At 38.8% G+C, this 22,000-nt stretch overlaps 1 protein-coding gene across 4 annotated transcripts in view; it reads right to left on the minus strand.

The window, feature by feature from the left end:
• The window catches only part of RABGAP1L (RAB GTPase activating protein 1 like), a 677,279-nt gene that overhangs the window by 138,079 nt on the left and 517,200 nt on the right, over positions 1-22,000 (minus strand). For 3 of the 4 annotated variants that reach the window (XM_020902280.2, XM_070474047.1, XM_020902281.2), the window contains exon 19: positions 8,719-8,847. In XM_020902280.2, the coding sequence (XP_020757939.2) occupies positions 8,719-8,847 (129 nt within the window). Of the gene's footprint in view, positions 1-8,718; positions 8,848-15,562; positions 16,328-22,000 lie in introns of those variants that run through there. The other variant, XM_020902282.2, reaches the window with a different exon arrangement.

Raw genomic sequence — 22,000 nt, forward strand, 5'->3', positions numbered from 1 at the left:
CATGATCTCCAACAGTTCAGCCCAAGAATTCTTTTGTGTTTTCTCAGTTAGTTCTTCCATTCTCTACAATATCTAAAAGTTTGTCTGTATTCTTTAGATCTCCAGCTCTACTACATTCCCTTGGTTCTGGATGCTGCTTAACAGAAATAAGAGAAATCTTTAAATGGAATATAAGAATTCAATTTCCTTCAACCTTCCCTTCTCTTACCTAACCTACACATTTGTCTTTATTCCCCATCTACTCAGTCCCTCCTGCTGTAATGGAAAAAAAAGTACATTCTTTGATCTGAGGTCTGTCTCTGTTGATATATGTTGAATCTTCAGCTTTTTCTCTTGTGGACCTTTCCTTCTAATTTGAAGATGAATGGTCTGGCCCCTGGATACCAGCCGTCATCATTCCTTGAGCCATCTTTCATTTCTTAAACATACCACACTCCCTCCCACCCCACAGCATCCACACGTTTCCTTCAGTCTGAAGTGCTTTATCATCTCAGTGCAAGAAAGCTTTACCTAATCCCCTGGGTCAGGTTCCTTTGCTCTCTGCTCTTCATATATCTTTATTATATCCCTTCTGAGCATTTGTCTCACTTTTGCAACTGTACATCTATTAAGACAATTATATAATTAGTATCTTCTGCACAATATAAACTCCATGAGTTCTGGGAGTTTTTCTGCTTTTGCTCAACTTTGCATTCCCTGGGCCTAGCACAGTGCCTGGCATGTAGTAGATACTATATGAAGACATTGACTCATTGAGGGAGTTTTAAGCACTTAAAGCCATCTTCCCCATCCTCCAAAAATTCATCTCAACCTCACATCTCTTATACTTATGCTCTGGCTTGCTGGCTGTCATCCTCTGTTATCTCCCTATGCTAACCTCCTTAGAAGAAGTTGTCTCATCTTCCCTTTTCCATTGACTCACCTCCCATTTATTCCTTCAATCTTTGGCTGTTATACATCATCACCCCACTGAAAATGCTGTCACTAAAGCACCTCTTTATCACCAACTGTTGCATGACATCCACTTCCACTCTCAGTACCTTACATGAACGCTAAGCATTCTGGTGAGTTCAAGTTCAACTTCTTCCTTCTTGAAAATATTCCTTTTCCCTTAGCTTTTACACTTCACACTATTCTAGGTGTTGCCTTTCCAGTCTCACTAGCTTCTGTGCCTCAGAGCATCTCTTATATGTTAATGAATCTATCCTCAACCCTTCTCTCTGCTCCTCTGAAAATTCACCCACTCCCATAGTTCAAATACTGATGACATCCAAATGCCTACTTTCAGCTCAGATCTGACTTCCATTCCATACCTACTGCCTATTGGATAGTTTTATGTACTTGAATTTGAGACTGTGGATATACATCATGAGACTAACATGTCCCATACTTAACTCATTATCCTCCATCCTTGTAGTTTGTCCTTTGCTTGCCTTCATAAAGTGACTACTACCAAGTTGCCTAATAAGAATCCTGAGAGTCATTACTGACTCTCCTTCTCAGACCTAAGCTCTCATTTAATCACTAGAATCTGTCGATTCTATCTCATGGATATTTCTGCAATCTGTCCACATCTCTTTAATACTAGTCTGGTCACTTATTAACTGGATTAATGCAACCACTCTTGAATTGGTCTGTTACCAATATCTAATCTTATCCATTTTAATCCATTTTCCACACACCAGCCAGAAAAGCCTTTCTAAAATGTAAATCTGATCATTTATGTCTCCTATTCAAAACCCTTCAATCCATTCCCCTTCCCCCAGGATAAAATCCAAGTTGCTTACCATTGGATTACAGGGTTACATGGCTCTGTACCAGATGTCTGGCCCCTGCTTCTCTCTCTAGTCTTCCATCTATTCCCCTCATTCCATCCTTCCTCAAACCCTATTTTCCAATGAGGAACTGCATTTAGGTTTTGGACAACTCCATATATTCTTATTACGTCTGAGCCTCTGCATATTCTCTGCATGGAGTTTCCCTCTCCCTGCCTCCATGTACTCCTGTTGTGCTGTGCTGTGCTTAGTCACTGCTCATGTCCAGCTCTTTGCGACCCCATGGACTATAGCTCGCCAGGCTTCTCTGTCCATGGAATTCTCCAGGCAGGAATACTGGAGTGGGTTGCCATGCCCTCCCCCAGGGGATCTTCCCAACTCAAGGATCAAACAGAGATCTCCTGCATTGCAGGTGGATTCTTTACCATCTAAGCCACCAGGGAAGTCACAGATGTACTCCTTAATTCCTGCTAATCCTTAGGTCTCATCTTAACTGTTAATTCCTCTGAAAAGTCTTCTTGCATAGCTCCTGGCACATAGTAGTTACTCAGTAAATTACCTTTTCCCTCTAATCTCCTTCTTTTAATGTCAGACCACAGTTTTAATATTGTTCAAGTTATTTTACTAATAAAATACAAGTAATATAGGCTATTTTACTTTTTCAAACATTTTATTATGAAGATCTGCCAAAAGAATATTTTGAATGATATGATGAACTTTACTGCTAATGGGGTTCATCGTAACAGTGGCATTTATAACACTGTTCCAAACAAAAGTTAACTGGCGAAAAAAAGACATGCTCCCCAGCTTTTGGAGAATAATCCTCAGGAAAGGTTTTCACAGCCATAAAACTAACCTATTACAGTACTCTGACTTCTGTTATATTTTCTTCTAATTCATCTTTTTTTTTTTCCATCTTTTTGTTTTTATCAGAGCAATGACCACTAAATGAAAGGCTCAATGTTTAAAAAAAGCCAAAGTTTTAATATGTCATCACCTACATAAACAGTCTATTTGAAACATAAGGAGGCATGAAATATTGAATTAAGTCATATACAATATCGAATAACTGGCAGTTTTTGACCAAATGGCGCCAGTGGTAAAGAAGCCGCCTGCCAGTGCAGAAGATATAAGAGACACAGGTTCGAACCTAGGTTGATGATCCCCTGAAGAAGGAAATGGCAACCCATTCCAGTATTCTTGCCTAGAGAATCCCACGGAGAGAAGATCTTGGCAGGCTACAGTCCAGAGGGCCGCAGAGAGTCAGACACAACTGAAACAACTTAGCATGCATTTAACCAACAAGAATGGTCATTTAATCAAATTAACCTAGTACAATATGTGACTAATATTGAATGAAAGTATGCAAAAAAAAAACCATAACAAGAACAATTATAAAGATTATATGTATATTTGGACTGCAAGGAGATCAAACCAATCAATCCTAAAGGAAATCAGTCCTGAATATACACTGGAAAGACTGATGCTAAAGCGGAAGATCCAATGCTTTGGCCGCCTGATGTGAAGAACTGACTCACTGGAAAAAGACCCTGATGCTGGGAAAGATTGAAGGCAGGAGGAGAGGGGATGGCAGAGGATGAGACAGTTGGATGGCATCATCGACTCAATGGACATGAGTTTGAGCAAGCTTTGGGAGCTGGTGATGGACAGGGAAGTCTGTGGTACAGTCCATGGGGTTGCAAAGAGTCGGACACAACTGAGGGACTGAACTGATATATATATACTTGAATATGTATAGGTACATTTATAAATTCTTATGCTTTAAAGAAATATCTATTTTCTTAATATGTTTAAGATGATCCCACAACACAAAAGTTAACTTCTTTGAGCCACTGAGTTGCCTTTAAGAATGCATAAAAGGCTATATATTGTCTCACTAGGAAACTTGGGATGCTTAGAAGGTTGTATAAAGAAATTCAAATTTCTAGTGACTCAGAGTCCATGAAGCCAAGATCCAAGTTTAAGAAGCTCTCCAACAGCAAAACTTTAAACTATATGCTAACAACTGAATAATGATATTCAACAAAATTTGCCTTCTTGTGAAAGTGCAAGATATTCATATATTAGTAACCAAATGATTTTTCAAAGTAATGTCTGATGGGTAACATATTTTCTCATTTTAGCCTGGTTGGATCATAGGAACAGAAGGAAAATCAGAATGATTTAAAGTCATGTTAGTAAATTTAAAAAATAACACCAAAAATATTCCTGATATTTAGTATCACACAGGTTTCAGATGAATAAAGTTATTTATCAAATCCAATGTGCTTTATCAATAAATCCTGTTATCAACACACAGAGCTTCCAAGTTATTTTTTACCTATAACTGTTGCATTTATTTTAAAACCAGTCAGTTGACTGAAATTACTGGTTACCCAGTTCCTTTGAATTAGAGGACTGATTCATTTTGAAGGGTAATTAAATGAGAACATGTCCACTCAAAGACTATATGATCATATACAAATACTATAAAAGTAATTAAAATTTTAAAAAATGGATTACTTTCAACAGAAGCTCTTTTCTTAATCTTAAACAGGCTGTGGATAAGAAATCATGAGTTCAACTTTTTTGCCTATTCCATACCATAGCTGCCTTTCTCTTTAAATGTTCCCTCTAATATGGAGCTTTGGTCTGTAAGTCCATCATTTCCTAACATTTCCAGTTGCCGGCATATGCTGCTATAAACATGGCACGATGACTCACATCCTTACCAGACTCCCACTTTCATTTTTCAGTGTAACACCTCACCCTCCACAACCTCTTACAGTTGCAGTCTATCAGAATGGGGAAAGGGGAGGAGGGACCAGTAGTGGAACAGCCGGAGTTCTTTTTCAAAACTGTAAGCTGCTGTGAAATCCACTTAGTGGGTTGTGACTAGCTTTCTGGTTTGGGGATTTGGAAGGGGAAGGACAGAAGTTTAAAATGAAACAGAATATAATACAGTAGAAGAAAAAACATTAGAGTGCTTCATACATTATAACCATAAGTGTCACTTCGGGTATATATGCGTGAGTATGTATGAATGTTTAAGGTCTTGACATAAAGGCTATTTCAAAATGCAGGTGTTGGATGTCAATGTATGGCAAAAACCACTACAATACTGTAAAGTAATTAGCCTCCAACTAATAAAAATAAATGGGGGAAAAAAAACAAACAAAATGCAGGTGTTGGTTAACAATATTAAATTTTTATGTTGGAGATCTACCTTCTAGTCCCAGCATAAACCCTGAATACTGTACTATTTATGCCTTCCTTCTTTCAAGTAAACCTCACACCCACCTTACAATCATGTTATAAATTAAAATGGTGTTCCTGTAGGTGGGCTTCCCTCATGGCTCAGTGGTAAGAATCTGCCTGCCCAGGCAGGAGCTATGGGTTTGATCCCTAATCTGGGGAGACCCGGTGGAGAAGGAAATGGCTACCCACTCCAATATTCTTGCCTGGAAAACCCCATGGATAGAGGAGACTGGTGGGCTACAGTCCAAGGGGTTGGAAAGAGTCACAACAGTGACTGACCAACCAACAACCAAACAACACTGTGGGTACTGTTTTATGTATCTAAGAAAAAGGTACTCTCCTTAGAAAACACAAAAACTAACAAGATACACAAAACAAAATAACAACCCTATTATTATTTTTTAAAGAATTCTTATCTATCTGTTCATGTGCAAATAAATCACTGTGGCTGCACACAGCATTTTCATCTCAGGAACAATCCATTCAGATCATATTTTGAACTTGTTTTCTTTTTTTGAACTTGTTTTCTAACATTTATGTTTCAGTGTCTCTCAGATCTCATGTTTCTGGCTTGACAATTGTTAGTTACCTCCATCCTCTGAGGAGCTTCATAAATTATACTGGGCAAAAGTCTTTCCCTGTTACATTTCATATTTTAAAATCACTTTCCTGGGTTTTTTGTTTTCAGTGATTTCCTTTGAAATCACTAGATTTCCCTTGAAAACATTTACCTATACCTCTTAACTCGCTACTCTCTTTTTCTTAGAAATGAATGTTTTATTTTAATAGGTCCCTACAGCATTGCCCCAGGTTATAGTACTTCCTTCTGACAGCTCAGAAACAATCGACTGGATGAAGCCTATCTTTCAAATCTACCACCCACAAAATTCAGTCACCATGACCATTGGAATGTATTTTCAACATTTACAGACAAACGTGGCTTCTGCTTAGTCATCTGATCTTAATCAAATAAAACAGTCAAAAAGGGTTTAAAAGTTTGCATTTCAGGATAAAGACTTTAGAGGTCTATCTTTCTTAATACCTTTGGAAAATGATCTCTTCGAATACAGAGTTCATTTGGAAGACAATGTAATCTTTTTCTCCTGAGTTACTAACATTCAACATTGAGTTACATTTTTGAACATTTAGAATTTAGTTTAAGATAACTTAAAATTCAAACACAAGTCTAAGGACACCAAAAAAAAAAGAAAGAAAGTGTTACAGTGGGCATTGTGCTAAAGGGAAGTCTGTGTCAAAGCACATTTTCAGTCATGAGCTTAATAAGCCAATGGCTATTCTCTCTTATAACTGCTCCATCCCAAATCTGTGGAATCATTTTGGCTCCTTTTTCCCTCTCACACCCATGTTTAATACATCATGAAGTCCTGTCGGTTCTCTTTCAGAATATGTCCAGGTTCCAAGCACTTCCATTCTGTGTCTCTCCCCATTATGATCACCCTGGTCATCTCTCATCGTTTCTCAAGAGGATTACTGCAAACCCACATCTGATCTCCCTGCTTCTACTCATACCTTCCTCTCGTCTGTTTTCGACACAGTAGGCACTGTGATCCTCCAAAACCTGCAGACAGATCTTCTTACTCTTTCACTCAAAATCCTGCAAGGGCTCCTCCATACAAAGCAAAGCCTACGCCCTTACAGTGGCCCTTGTGACCTAACTTCCTCTCCTATTGCCCTTGTTTTCATTCACTTCATTCCAGCTGTGCACCGGTCTTACTTGGCATGAGCCAGCCTCTGAGACTTTGAATCAGCTGTTGCCTCTGCTGCACCGCTCCTCCCCCAGACATCTCCATGACTAACTCATCTCTACCTTTAGTGAGATCTACCCTATCTAACAACTGTAATGCTTCTTCTCCCCATCACCCCAATCTTGCTTATTTTGCCCTACTTTTTCTCTTTTCATAGCTATTTATCACCTTCTGACATATTAAGTATATTCTTTATTATGTTCATTGGTTACTGCTGTCTGTTTCCTTCTGCAAGAAGGTAAAGTCTGCAAGACCTGGGATCTATGTTCAGAATACAAATTTATATTTTTGTCATGGTTAGGTTAAGATTTCCTAGAATATTCCAAAGGTACAAGAACTTGCATCAGTAAATTGGTTCCAAATTTTTTTTTGAATGTACTATCTTGGTACTACCCCAGTGGTTAAGAATCTTTCTTCCAGTGCAGGGGATGTGGGTTCAATCCCTGGTCGGGGAACTATGACCCCACAGGCTTCAGGGCAACTAAGCCCAAGCACTGCAGCTAGAGAGCCCGCACCGCAACAAAGACCCAGCCCAGCCCAAAAAACAAATATAGATTAAAAAAACTTAAAAAGCACTACCTCACCTTGACACCACAATTCTCTAAATAGAGATTTCTATTTCAGGTTATTTATAAAATTTGTTTAGTTTTGTAAGACATGTGATAAGGAGCAATATATCCACATATATCTGTCAGGTGTGGGATGGAAATGGACAGATCAAGACAGAGCTTTCCAAGTCCCTTAGAGAAAAGAAACCATGGCCTAAGCAGGGTGCTTTTCTTTTCTTTAACTCATAATCAAATTTATTTATCCTAGTTTTGTCAAACTCACAATCGAGCTTATTTAACTTAGTTCTGTAAAGGAACAGAAACAAATTGGAGCTATGATGGACGCTGGTGAATTACTGGATTAATTATAAAAGAAGCCCCAAATTAATTAAAATTATTATAAAACTTGATTGTATAATTTTTCTGTATCAGGAAATTATCAACTTTCTGACTATGATCATCAACAAGCACCTCTAAGATTCTTTCACCTAGTTTTTTTAAGTTCTATTTTTGCCCCCACATCAAAAAATAACAACTGGATTAAAGAATTCATATCGAACAACAAAACAGAACAAAAACCGGAGAGAAATTACGTAGCAAACCAGAAACCCATGGACAACATCTATCATCAAAGATGGCCACTAAGCATATCCATAAATTTCAAAATATAAGTAGGTAGGAACAAACACCTCCACCATAAGTCCTGTATACTGTACATTCATTATCTGTGCAGCAGCAGGAAGCAGAAGAAAGCAATGGGACATCTAACAGGAAGCTCCTCAACAGACACAGGTATTCCCTGGAAAGCATTACACACCAAATCAAGAACAGCCACTGAAAACAAGAATGACTTTACCCAACTTAAAATCCAGTAAGAGTTAAGTGCAAAAAGCCCATGGATAGACCTGATGGAGCTGGAGCCACGTGACCCCTTCGGACTCCAGAAACTAATTCACCTAGAAATCCTCCTCTGACAGATCCCCAAGCCAACAGGAAATTGGTGGGAAGGGTGCATTTCTTGCTTGGCCCTAAAGAATCTTAAAATAGATGGCAAAATCTAAATATTAAGTCTGCTGCCGTGGAAACCACTAACAGAGCAGGCTACTCTAGAGGCCCACTTGTAAGATCAATGTTTGTCTTCCTCTTGTTACGATCCGAACCAGTCAAGGTTCACTCTAAGTCCTACTAGAAGATACAGCCACTATAGATACAGACCACCTTGACAAAAAAGTCTGAGAGAGACGAGGTCAGATACCACATCGCCTTCAAACACAGTCAAAATCAAGCAACAAACAGAGGGTTTTATATAACTTGCCATGTTACTCTGCATTCAGCCTCCACCTTTATTGCCTATAAATTCATATATCATACCTTAATGTTGCAAGCCTGCTCCATTAGCCTTCGTGCATTTTCCTCTGCCCTGTACCTCTTTGGAAGCTGGACTCTGAAGAACTTTAGGGCGCCTTCAAAATCAGCCTGCAGAAGATCTTCCTTTGAGGTCTACAAAACAATCACCAAGAATCGACCATTACATTTTAACCTACATCCATAACAAACACATTGCAAAAGGAATTTCTATTTTCCTGAATGTAACTTTTATTGGCCAAGATCTAGGTGAGGTCCAAAAATTTTTAGGAAGAGATTTCTAAGTGCTTTAGTATAAGCTGAATAAGTCACCGTAAATCCTAGAAGTGACAAAGGAATTAATTAACAGGTTAACATATTTAATTTATATAACCTCTAGATTAGAATGATGGATCCTGGCAAAGCTAACCACACTATGGCTCTAGGAAAGGAAAAATGCCAGAAAAAGGAAAAAATTTGAACTCTGGGACACATCTGTGATTTTAACTTGGTGGGCATTTTAAGGATTTTTTTTAAACAAAGCTGGCTGAAGACACAGACAGTATAATTAAAGCACAGAAGAGTTACATAACAAACACCTAATGAGAGGATGACTTTTCAATTAATGACAATAGCAGCTCAAATGAAGAAAATAAGAAATTATTTAATATCTTAAAGACAAAAAAAAGTAAATGAAGCAAACCACTTACCTACTGAATTTCTTATGAAATTCTTATGAATTTCTTTTGCAAAATTTACTTAAGAAATAACAACTACTTATAAATATATGCATGCACGGAAAAAAGACGGAAAGGAAATAAAAGAAAATGTTTCTCTGAAGAGGTTAGTTTTTTTTTCTTCTTCTTTATATTTTGCTGTATTTCCTGTGGGAAAGATCTTATAATAAGAAAGCAATAAATGTTTTAATAAACAACTACACATAATCATTGGCAAATATTGAGACACAAATTATGAGACTGAGGCATACTGGGTACACTGAAATAGGCCAAGTCAAAAAAAAAATTAGGTGTTAAGAGTCAGCACTTAATTTTCAAAAAAGGCAGAAAGAAAATGATTAAAACAAACAAAAAAAAAGTAGCTAGAAATCACAGAACTACATGAAAGTTCAAATTTTACTTTATTTAAATTCAAATGTAAAACGGATTAACATCTACACTGAAAGACTAAAAGGAAGTCAGAGGATTTCTGCTCATAATGAGTTGTCATCATCACCACCCTGGTCTAAGTCATTGTTTCTCAGCTGAGTCATTCAGTAACTTCCCAGCTGGTCTCCCCCTTTCTCCCTAGGCTTACAGCAGCTAGATACTTTTTCAAATCACGCTGCTCTTCTGTGTAAAGCCCTCCAATGGTCCCTACTGTGCTCAGAATAAAATCCAAAATCATTACCATTACCTGCAAGACCCTTTCTGATCTGGGGCCCTGCCTTCACCTTCAATATGATGTTGAATTGCATCTCTTTTCTTGGTCTCAGGTTCCAAGAACACTAGCCTTCTTTCTGGTTTTTTTTTTAACACACTGAGTTCATTCCTAACTGAAGCCTATTGCCTGTTATCTCTGTCTGGAATATTCTTCTCCCACATCTTCATTATGATAATAACTTTTTGTGATTTATATTTTAGCGCAAATACAAGATTTGAGTTAGACCTTTTCTGAGCACTTAAATTCTTCCTCCTAGCCTATCAAGTCATTCTTCATCCAGTCGTTTTCTAGTTTTTTGTTTGTTTTCATCCTAAAGAAAGGGGACTTATCTGTCTTGCTCTTTACTGTATCCACAGTGATAAGACTAATGCCTAGATTATAGGAGGTACTCAACTAAAATTTACTGAATAACTGAATGAATCCTTCTCTTGTCTCTCTTTCACTCTACATATATAATTTTTTCTCCCCTTCGCTTCTCTTTTAAATAGAAACATGTAAAATAAAATATTAATTCACACAGCAGGCATTTTCACAGGGGAGTAGGTTGGCCCAGGTTTAGATTCATAAACTAGTAATCAGAAAATAGAGCCAGGCTAACACTGCCAAGGGAAAAAACCAAGCTTCAGTATACCTCAGACTTATTTCCTCCCTCATAGATACTGAAAGATGGTGGCAATAAGTAGTGGAGAGAATATTTAGCAGGATAAAGTGCTATCAACTCACCTTAACTGGGAAAGGCAGCTACTGGAAACAAATTCAGCCCAAAAGTGGGTCTCTTCAACTGAAATATCAACTGCTGAATTGTTGAGAAAGCATCCACCTACCAGTTATACCAGACATACCACATCCTATTTCACCTGTAACACTTGTTCTGATGATTATCTCTGGTAATTGTTGGGGAAAATTCAAGACAAGCTGCTTATAGAGTTTGTAGTGAAACAGGACTGGTAGCTTTCTTCATCATTCAAAACCTCTAAGCACACCTTTTCTATTGTCAGTGCAACTAACCTCTAGTTACCTACAAACAGATGATCCAAAATGGTGTGGAACAGTCTATCACCTGCAGGCAGCAAGGTTGCCTAATTTTCTAATACTGCCCAAGGCCTAGTTTCAAGTCCAGCTTCTGAGATCATACAAAAGAAGAAAGATACAGCCCAACTCAGATGAAATCTCTGGAAACCAGAATTCAGAGTACTCTGTGACTGGCCTTTTCAAGACACTGCTGGTGTTACCGAAGCTCCAGATTGCCTGAAAGTGTGAGTTGCTCATTTGTGTCTGACTCTTTGCAACCTCGTGGACTGTAGTTCGCCAGGCTACTCTGTCCATGGGATTCTCCAGGCAAGATACTGGAGAAGATACTGGTAGCCATTCCCTTCTCCAGGGGATTTTCCTGATGCAGGGATTGAACCCATGTCTCCTGCATCGTAGGCAGATTCTTTACCATCTGAGCCACCAGGGAAGCTTACTTCAAGCATACCCACTATTAAAAAGTCAAAAAATTATCAGGTGCAAATTAGAAAGCAGATGCAGCACTTATTTTGAGTGATAAATTGATTTTTATATTTGGGGGGGTATCAGAAGTATACATGGGCTTCAGCCCATGGAGTCACAAAGAGCTGGACACTACCAAGTGAACTAAGAAAAATCTTTATTTATTTATCTGGCTGCACCGGGTCTTAGCTGTGGCATGCAACCTCATGCCAAATTGAAGATGGCGTGCATCTTCAATCTTTATTGTGGCATGTGGTATCTTTAGCTGTGGCATGGGAGACCTAGTTACCTGACCATCCGGGTCCCCTGCATTGGGATCTTGGGATCTGAGCCACTGGACCACCAGCAAAGTCCCAGCATGGCAACTTTTACACTTGGGTCTTTAACTTCTTTTAAGAGTTACTGAGTTGGCCAAAACGATTGTTCGGGTTTATGGAAAAACCTGAATGAACCTTCTGACCAATCCAATATAGTCTGTCTTCAGTGAGTAATCAATCCTTGCAGCAGTCAACAACAGAGGTAAAAATGGGAGAAAAACTTTCTCATCTGCTTTTTCATTCTCTCCTTGAAATTAATGTTTTAAGGAAGTTTACAAATTAAAAAAAAAACTAGGATACAGTTTGACAGCATAAGAAATCTAATCAAAATTATACCTTAGATGGCTGCTGGAGGGACAGTGGGAGCATTTGGCTATAGGTGTATGTCAATGCTCGGCCTGAGAGTCCTCCAGTTTCACCATGCACAGGGCCCAGAGTACCAGTACTGAAACTAGAGCCAACACTGACATGTTATACAATGATCTGATAATAATTTCCCATGTCATATAAAAGAAGAAAGAAAAAATCTAGGAGGACAGGAAGATTTTGAACATGAGTAAAAGCTTCTCCTTTCTCCAAATTTCACACACTTACAGAGGAGTATGAACTCTGGCTGTATGCCACTGTTAATACCATTTTGGGAGTGTTTTTCCCACTGAAAAATTCAGTGCAAGAGTATCACATTTTCAAGTGATTAAAAAAATAAGAAAGAGAGAGAGAAGAAGGCAGGGTGGGTGGTAATGAACAGTTCTAACATTTGAGTGTTAGCTCCAGATGCTTCTATTCCAAACCTCTCACTGTTCTCCAAAGACAAATCTTTCTTTAAAGGCCTCTGATAAGCAGCAAAATCTAGATTTAATTATTTTAGAGGATTATTTGGGGGGAAAAAATCTAGGCACAGTTCTCTTTCTCACCTTCACTATATTCACCACAAATGGCTTTTTCTTCCTTTAGGCATAGAGTCTAACAGGATTTCCATTCCATTGAGCAAAGTTTCTGGAGGTCTGAGGATCATTTGGAAGTGTGGGCTTTAGAAGAGGACAACATTACTTAGCTGGTATCTAGGATACCTGTATCCCTTGCTTATTTAGTATTTTAATTTCACCAAAGAAACATATGCTTGGTGGGTCTGCACACAGAATTTATGCCTTGTGGTAATATCTAAAGTGGAACACTGGTACTTAATTTATTAAAGGGAAATTATTCTTTACTAAGTGTACCTTTGAAGGACCATAAGCAAAAATTCCAAATGTGCTTGGTGTTCCTGTAGTTTGATGGTCCCTCTGTGCCTCAGGGAACAAAATATAAGGCTCAGAGTTCAAATCCACAACACTGTCTTGGTAAATCTTCATTTAATTTGATCTGTTTCATTAAGAAAAGTAACTGGCCTCATATGAAAAAAATAGTACTGGGATCTTAAATGCAAAACAGGGATTTGTATGTGGTTAGCCCCTACATAGTCATATTGAAAACATGACTAAAAACCTAAACTTCAGTTCCTTCCCTCCTGACTGGTAATGGAAAGATTACAACATTGCATGTGGCAGGATTCCTCTTAGGACCACCCTGGGCAGATTAACCATCGATCCCCTATCATTAGGCAGTCCAATAACATGTGCTGAACAATTGGACATCCCCCTGCTACACACTAAACTTGGAGCAATAACTCACTGGATAGCTGATCCCAATTCATAGCCATATTGCTAATTAAAGGGCATGTGATGTGAATTCTCAGAATGTAGAGTACCGTAATTCTATCAACAATCTTTTAAGCTGTGTAACAAAGTCAGAGATTTCCAAATGGCCCTGCAGATAACTCAGCATACACTTTTCACATAGACTGCAAGTGGCTCTATGACCTGCAATGTTTGAGCCCAGAACAACGTGAGGGCTGTACCTACTTGGGTACCTAATTTGGCAACCGAGCGGTTTGTACAGTTGCAACATATAGATGTCTATGAGCCCCCCACAGATCTGAACCTTGTGAAGATCACAGCTTTTACTGTTGACAATCATTCTACACTACAGGCAGTTTAAAGCCATCCCTGATGCAGATGTAGGTATGAGAGACATTTCTCGTTATCGATTTTATGTTCCCTTCAAAATGCTAAAAATGTAAATGCCAAAGAAAGGCAGTACCAGGTCACTGTAAAGTTATCAGTGGAAGCCTGTCAGAGACAAAGTTAAGCAGTCTGTAAGGATATAGAAATGCATTAGATAAAAAACTGACTCCTTAAAGAGAAGCAGATAATTTGTTGAAATATATTTTAGCACTTCTCAATGTCAAAGCTCCTAAAATGCTCTTTATTTCACTGTTTAAAAAAAAAACCCTCCTTTTAAATAGAATCATGATTCTTCCGTTTTCTCCTTTATTAAGAAAAAAAAAAAGTGACTCAGGAAAACAAAATTCAAGTGAGCACTGATGACCTCACCTGGGCACTGAAACATATATTTTGAGTTCTTCCTTCTTAAATTACAAAGGAACTGTATTTCTCAAAAAATATCACCCCCTTCCCTATAACTGTATGCTGGTCACTGCATTCAACTTCCCTTGCAGTGATAAATAGACTTTCTTCAGGGTGAGAAACCCCTTATGTGCACAGCTACCTAACATATCTGTTATGATGATATAGGAGAGATCCTATTTATTTGTAAATAGATACATTAAGACTAAGTTAATACTTGTAAAGATAAGTATAAACAAAGATGAACTATACTAGAGGGAGATATGTGAGAGAGAGAGTTAAATTCAGTCAAGTCAATCTTGTACTTCTGAAAAGACTCAAATATGAGAGAACCAAATGAAGGAACAGTCTAGAATGGTATTAAACTCCATTGTATAAAATAGACAAAGCGAAATTATTCTTGCCCAATTACCAAATAATGGTATAGAGCTACTGTAGACCAATTATATTATAGAACAGTTGCTAGGTATAGTTCTCAAACCGCTAAAAAGAAACCCTACACCAGTGATTGTGGGTATTTAATTTTAACCCTTGATGGGAAGTGAGGAAGAGTGAATTTTTCCTCTTCTTCAGGAAATTAAATTTAAAAAAAAAAGCAAATCAGACTTCCCAGACTCAGCACAGACCCAACAGCCCTAAGCTGTTTCCAGATAAACAGTTCAAACATTCCAGGAGAGAAATCTGTAATTTCCTAATCAATGATTTTTAGGGAATAAAATTCCCTACTAAAACAATCAAACTGGATATCAAATAGAGAGGTTAGAAAGCAAACCACACATAGTCTAGATAAGTCACAATAATGTCTGTTGTAAAATTTAACCCTTTGGAGACATAAATAACAGAATGCCTCCACCAAGCATTTGGGTATCCTGGTTTACTGCTAAGCCTGGCCAGCCATAAGACCTTTTTCTTTTTTGCTGCCAGAGAGATAATGCCACTGATGTGGGCTCAGAGAGGAGAGCCATATCCCCGCCAGTCAATTAAGGAGTGGCGTGGACCAGGCTCGGGCAGAGCCCCAGGGCAGTGGCCACTCAGCACTTCCTTCCCGGTAGAGTGGGGAAGGAAACAGGAGACCATAAGCCTCTTCCGGGGCTACAAGGAATTCTCACAGAGGTGGCAGATTCTCTACAAATGAAGTTCAATGAAAAACAGTCTCACCGCCAGAAGCCGAGGCACAAACAGACGATGCCCCATCCCCAGAAGTTCCAGCACTCGACACGCATACTCATTCACCAGCTTGCTCCTCTCGTCGTGCATGTCCTGGGACTTTTTGACGGGAGCTGTGAGCTTAGCAGCTGGGGCTGGGCAGGGCACCCCTTCTTCCATGAGCAGTAAGTAGGTATCCAGAATGAGAAAGCGGGATCTCTTATCCACAATTTTGAGAACTGCGGTGGGAGGGGAGCCAGGCTTCGGTCTCCCCGGGAGCACGCACAAGCCAGTCTGAGGTGGGAATTGCCAGCTAACGTCTCCACGAGAAAAACATTTTGGCTAAATTATCCACTGTGAGAGAGCCCCAGAGTATACTGGAAATGAAATCAAATGCTGATCTAAATTAAAAACAACAACAACAACAAAAAACCAAAAACGGCGAAAGCAATCGAACACAAGAAAATGGCCAAGAGTGATGCAGGAGAGTTCACATACATGTGTAAAAATGGACAAGATGCTTAGAAGGGTCTAGCATGAGAGTGTGTGTGAGTGTGTGTGTGTGTGTGTGTGTGTGTGCTGTGCATATGTGTGTGTGAGACGGTGTGTGTGTGTGTGTGTGTGTGTGTGTGAGAGAGAGAGAAGCGACAGCAGCAGCGGTAGCCAGGAAGCCAGCGCAGTTGTGAAGCTGCAAGGAGAAAAGGATGAGCTCATTGCAATCCTTGGTTCGTGACAAGCAGCGCTGCTGCTGCTGCTGCTGCCTCTCGCTGTGAATCAGTAATGAAGGGGTAGGGAAGGAGGGGAGGGAAGAGAAGGAGGTAGGTGAATGAGCATGCAGACTGTGTCTCGGGGGAGAATGCTGTAATAGGAAGCCAATGGCGAGCCGCTGGGCAGATGCACTTCCCCTCCCAGTCCACCGTCAATCAGTGTTAGGCTGACAGCTTATGCTGTTGAATCCTAAACCCACAGACAGATGAACTAGCTTCTCCCAACGTGTGATGCTCACAGGAAAATCAGACAGTCTGCTGGCTAAAAGACTGACCTTTACTCACTCCTGCTTTCTAATAACGATGGATACCAGTCTGATTTTATACCACGTATCTAAAGTGGGAGGCTCCAATTCTCGTTAGATCACTGAAATTTCTAACAGAAGAGGGGCTTAGGGGAAGATGACAAAGTATGGACAGAAGAGCAAGGACCGAGCAGCCAAGAAACGACACACCCTCAAGTTGAAGTGTTTGTGCAGTAATGACTTTTTGCAGTGCTAGGATATGCAAAAGTAACTCAGCATTCTGGGAAGGCTGGCTGCAACTAAAAGGAAGATTTTTTAAAATTTATTTTTATTTTTTATTGAGGTATGGTTGATGTAAAATATAAGTTTCAGGTATACAACATAGTGAAAATGAAGATTTTTATAAATACACAATATGATAAAGCATAAAAACCTACAACATTATAATAAAAGTATACCTTTAAGGAACTATTAGAGTTGAGATTCTCAAAGCAGAAATAACTTTCCTAACCTAAAGACTTTGATAAACACTCAGTTAATAGTTCTAAACATTGTTTTGATATTTTCTGGTCTAGTCCTGCCTTGTATAAGACAACTGAGACTTATCCATAGTTTAAAATTTTACAATCTTGGTATTGCAGTTTTACATTAATTTCCTTGGTGTGAACGATCAGTTGTCACAAAATCAAGGCAAAAGGACAAGATCCCCACTCATGGAGTTTCTTAACTTTATCCTAACAATTAACTAACACATATCCAGAATCTTGGTGCTAAATCTCTAGAGTTGGTCATGAATACCAGACCAGCTTCTCCATACATAACTGTAGCATGGTACAGAGAAATGGGGCTAGGAGAGCCAGAGCAAGTTCCTTCTCAGTCTTAGTTTCTTAACTGACAAATAAGAGTTATGGATCTCATTTATTGGCATAAATCATGATCATCTCTCTGATAGTGATTACCAAAATACATTAATTACAGAACTGAAGATTAAGGGAAATGTTGCCTTCTTTAACAGAATATGGTTTGGTTTCTTTTTCCAAAACTTCAGGAGAACATTAGTTTGGTTAAACATTTAAAGTATTAATTAACAAAATATCTTAAATAAGATATGTATATATTGCTGTCAAGCCCTCTATTTCTTCCAAAAATTATTTCTTAAAAAATATAAAGATTATAATGTAAAATTATCAAAGCCATTAGAAAAAAAAAAAATATATATATATATATATATTTCAGAACACTAAGGATTTAGAGAAAATGTCTGATAGGTTACCCAGGATGGCAGTTGGTTTAGCCAGAAGGGGAAAGAAGGAAGAGGTTCTGGGCTTCTCATATCCCTAACTACCCCCCACCAAAACAAACACACCCCCATCCCCACACATAAGAAAGAGCTCCATTTTTATCTTCTTTACATAGTGGAGTTCTACATGAGCTCTTGTTTGAAAAGATTGTGTTATTGTGTGAAGAGCACTGCCTTAGTAGCTTCACATTTAAGAGCAAGGGGATATTTTGACTTGAACAAGAAGGAAGAATTCAGTGACTCCTTAGCTTAAAGGATTTTTTTTTTTAATTATTGACTTTTATTTTAAAGGATAGAGGAGTTGCTCCCATGTATGTGACTTGGTCTCAAAGAACACTAGCAGAAGCATTATTTTAAATTTATGTAAACCAGAGACAAAAAATTTATTATCCAAAGGAACTCTGGTAAAAAGAAGTAAAAAAGTAATCAAAAGACTTCGGAACTCTAGGGTTTGGCTCTGATGCACACAAAAGAAGTTAAAAATATATGTACTAAACATTAAGTGTAATAATTAAAACATGATATTTTAATGAGCAAACCAGGTTACACTTCAAACATTTAGGTACATTTAACAAGATGCTGTGTAAAAGGCACTACAAACAGGTGGTAATACATTTCAGTTTTCCCTATCTCTCCATCATCGTTCCCCTAATGTATGTATTATTCTTGAAGAGGGAAAAGGCGCAGTCAGCTGGGGCTCTGGGTGATTCCTGCTGGGATGGCAGAAGTATTTATAGCGGGACGTGTCATGGGTCCAGGGCACACCTCCTCCAATCAGGCTAAGGAACTGGGGTCACACTGAGGCCCTACTGAAGGCACAGGGGATTAGAGGAAGGGGAAGACATGGGGGCAGGTCTAGGTGACTCCTCCTACCAGCCCCTGAAGCAAGATCCTGAACCAGAAGGTGCAGAACTGGCAACAGTGGTGGGTGGAGAAGGTGGAGCTGCTGACGTCCTGGTCAGAACTAGGTCCTAGGGCTTCATTCCCCAGACAGGCCAGTAGAGACTGAAGATGAAGATGAGGAGGGAGCTACAGCACTGAGTGACCACAACACTGCCATGGACCCAAAACATGGCAAAGTTGGTGGAAAGGGCAAAGGTGGTGACATCAAATGCCCGGTGGGAAGATGTGGTACAGAAAGCCCACCAAGCCTGGCAGGTGTCCACTGTCTGCCAATGACCTCACTGGTCCTGTTTTCAAGTTGGTTGCCCCTTAAGAATAGGCTGTTGATCAGTATCAAGGAAAGTAATTATTCTACATTATCACTTGGTAAAAAGAAAGAATGTAACTAGTGATTTCTGAAGCCCTAGAAGAGTGAGTAATCTCAATGAGCATTTCCCCTTATGCCTCCCCAACTCCCCAAGTAAATTATTTATTGCTCATCAGATTCAGCAATAAATACAGTAAACTTTTGAAAGACAAACTTTTGAGTTGTTATAAGTAGGCCAAAACTGAAACTAATGATAGAAAAGAAACTCTTCTGCATTAACCAGTTAATAATACATGATTTCTCATATTTCCTTACATTAGGAGATTTTTTAGAAAATTCTGTAAAGTAAGTTCAACAGCAAACTGAAGATAATATGGGAAATGTGGGTGAGTCATCCTATGAGGCAGAGTGAGAGAGAGGTAAAGAGGGCCAGGCAGTGGTCCCAAAGCCATCATCTAAAGAACAGCAGCCTCATGCTGGAGCGCTGGAAGCAGGTGCATGGTGGTGCCGTCCTAATTAGAGTTCTGGGCTTGAGTGCGCTTCCTGAGCCACTCCACTGACTGTGGCCATGTGCAGAACATAAATAGATTTCCATTGTAAAATGAAAAGCGTACTTGACTTAATTTATGGAACTGTAATTAAGAATGCTGAGTGCATAGTTACTTCAGGGGTTACAAAGGTGAAAAAAGGAAACACTTTCCAATCTGCAGGAGCTTCAAATCAGGGAGGCATTCAAACATAAAGGTAAAGCAGGATGTGGACTCTGTAAGAGAAGGAGGAACACACTGTGTCTTATGATCTAGTCATGTCTCCATTGTCTGCAACAGATGCAGACAGAAGTGGGTTTAGACTAGTGGGACTGGCCTGGATCCAATTATAAGAGTAATGAGAATTAAACAGATCTCTGAGAGCAAAGCAGGGCAGGCATTGCTTATGAACATCATCCTTTAGTCACATTTACTAACTGAATGACACTCGTGAGGTACTTCCTACTCTGGGGCCTCTGTGAAAAGGTAGTATCACCTACCTAGTAAAGGCACTCTGAAATTTAATAAGTTGATGTATAGAAAGGAATTATCTCCTAGTGCCTAACACAAGGTGGGTACCAGATAACCCTAGAATTTCTTTCATTCTTTCTAGAAAGTCAAGAAAAGAGGAGAGCAAGTGTAAAATGCATCGTCTTCACCTGGGTTAGAGTCTAGAAAGACAAAAGGCTCTGGATGTTTTAACAGAGAATTACCCAAATACCAATAAAAGATGTTCCTGTAAGACAAACTGCCTCTTTAGTTGAGATTTAGATGGTGAATAATAAGTAGCAAAAGGATCCATGCTCTTCTCAACTAGGACAGGTAAAACTTCAAAAACTCAATTCTCTATTTCTTTTTTGTCTTCTAGACTACTTTTAAAAAGCTGAGGCCTCAACAGTTTGGCAAATTCCTGAGAGCCAACAAGAATGGATACTACCCACTCCAGTATTCTTGCCTGAAGAATTCCATGAATAGAGGAGCTTGGCAGTCTAAAGTCCACGGGGTTGGGAAGAGTCGGACACGACTGATTAACATTTTCACGTTTTTTTTTTTTTTTTTAAGATTCAACAAAAATAAATAAATAATATCGAGTAGTATGATATCTTGGAACTGTAAAAACCCTACAACTCACCCTGCCTTTCAAGTCTTGGTTCTGCTTAGCACTGTTCCTTGTGCTTCTGGAGATAAAAAGAAACATCAGAGGCTGCTGCTGTCTTTATGGATTATTCAAGCTACTTGAAGAAAAGGCTAAAATGAAATGCAATGAGACTAAGTATACAACTTGGATCATAGGGAAATGAGTCTATTTATCTTGTAGTTGGGACTCACACACTGAGGAATTAAGAGTTCAAAATAAGAAAATACGTAATTAACTAATATCATGGCTGGTATGGCTTACAAGATTTTTGGAACTCAAAGAAGAAAAAATATCCTTGTAAGATATTACAGACTTACCTAGTTTTCTAGAAAAGTTTTGACTTCTTGTGACACTTTAAGCATAGCTATCTTAAAGGAGTTCTTTTGTTTTACTTTTTTAGTAGAAGAGAGAACTTTTCCCCACCAAAAGCAATTCAATAACATTCTGAATAGTCATGGCAGTATCACTATTACCTTGTTACTTACTCTTGTGATCAGATTTAAGAGTAATCATAATTTATTAATGCAAGAACTTCTACAGTCTCTTTGGGAGTTGGTCATTTTGCTCTGTTTCCTTATCTTTGTTGGCAGTTAGCTCAAAAGACTGACTATTTGTATTACTGGACCTTTATATTTATTTAAAAAGGACTACTTATGGTAAGTGAGAAACCTGAGATTTCCAGGCACTCAGTTGGATCATGTATTTTATAATAATACAGGATACAGGATTTTTTTCCATGTGATGTTGGTGAAAACATCTGAACACAGTCAGTTTCCTTTTCTTCAAGCTAATTATCCTTGTTGATAACTGGGTCTCCTGTGAGCTGGTTTCTGGACCATTCTAGACTGTTCACAGTCCTACCTCCTGCTCCAAGGAGATGATTTTGTTAGACAGTGTATCTCAATAAAGTATTACCCACACTAATATACTTGATAACTCTAGAATTATGAAATAATGATTTTATGATTAACAGAATCATAAAATAATGCAATGTTTTTAGACCCTAGAAACATCAAAGTCTTAACACACACATTCGTCTTATTGATGAAAAGTCTGAGGTGGCAGATAAATGACGTGTTCACAATCATAAAATATGCCTGAAGGAGAGCCAGGAAGCCAGAGCCCCACTGCACTGCAGAGAACCTAGCATTTCCTGCTCTGTACCTTGCTCTCTTTCGGTAATGGAGCCCATTAAAAAACAACAACAACTCTCAGAAGGAAGACTGTGCTCTACCATTTTAATGGAACTGGTCTGAAGCCTGT

The sequence above is a fragment of the Odocoileus virginianus genome, chromosome 11 (assembly GCF_023699985.2).
Source record: "Odocoileus virginianus isolate 20LAN1187 ecotype Illinois chromosome 11, Ovbor_1.2, whole genome shotgun sequence".
Taxonomy (NCBI): domain Eukaryota; kingdom Metazoa; phylum Chordata; class Mammalia; order Artiodactyla; family Cervidae; genus Odocoileus; species Odocoileus virginianus.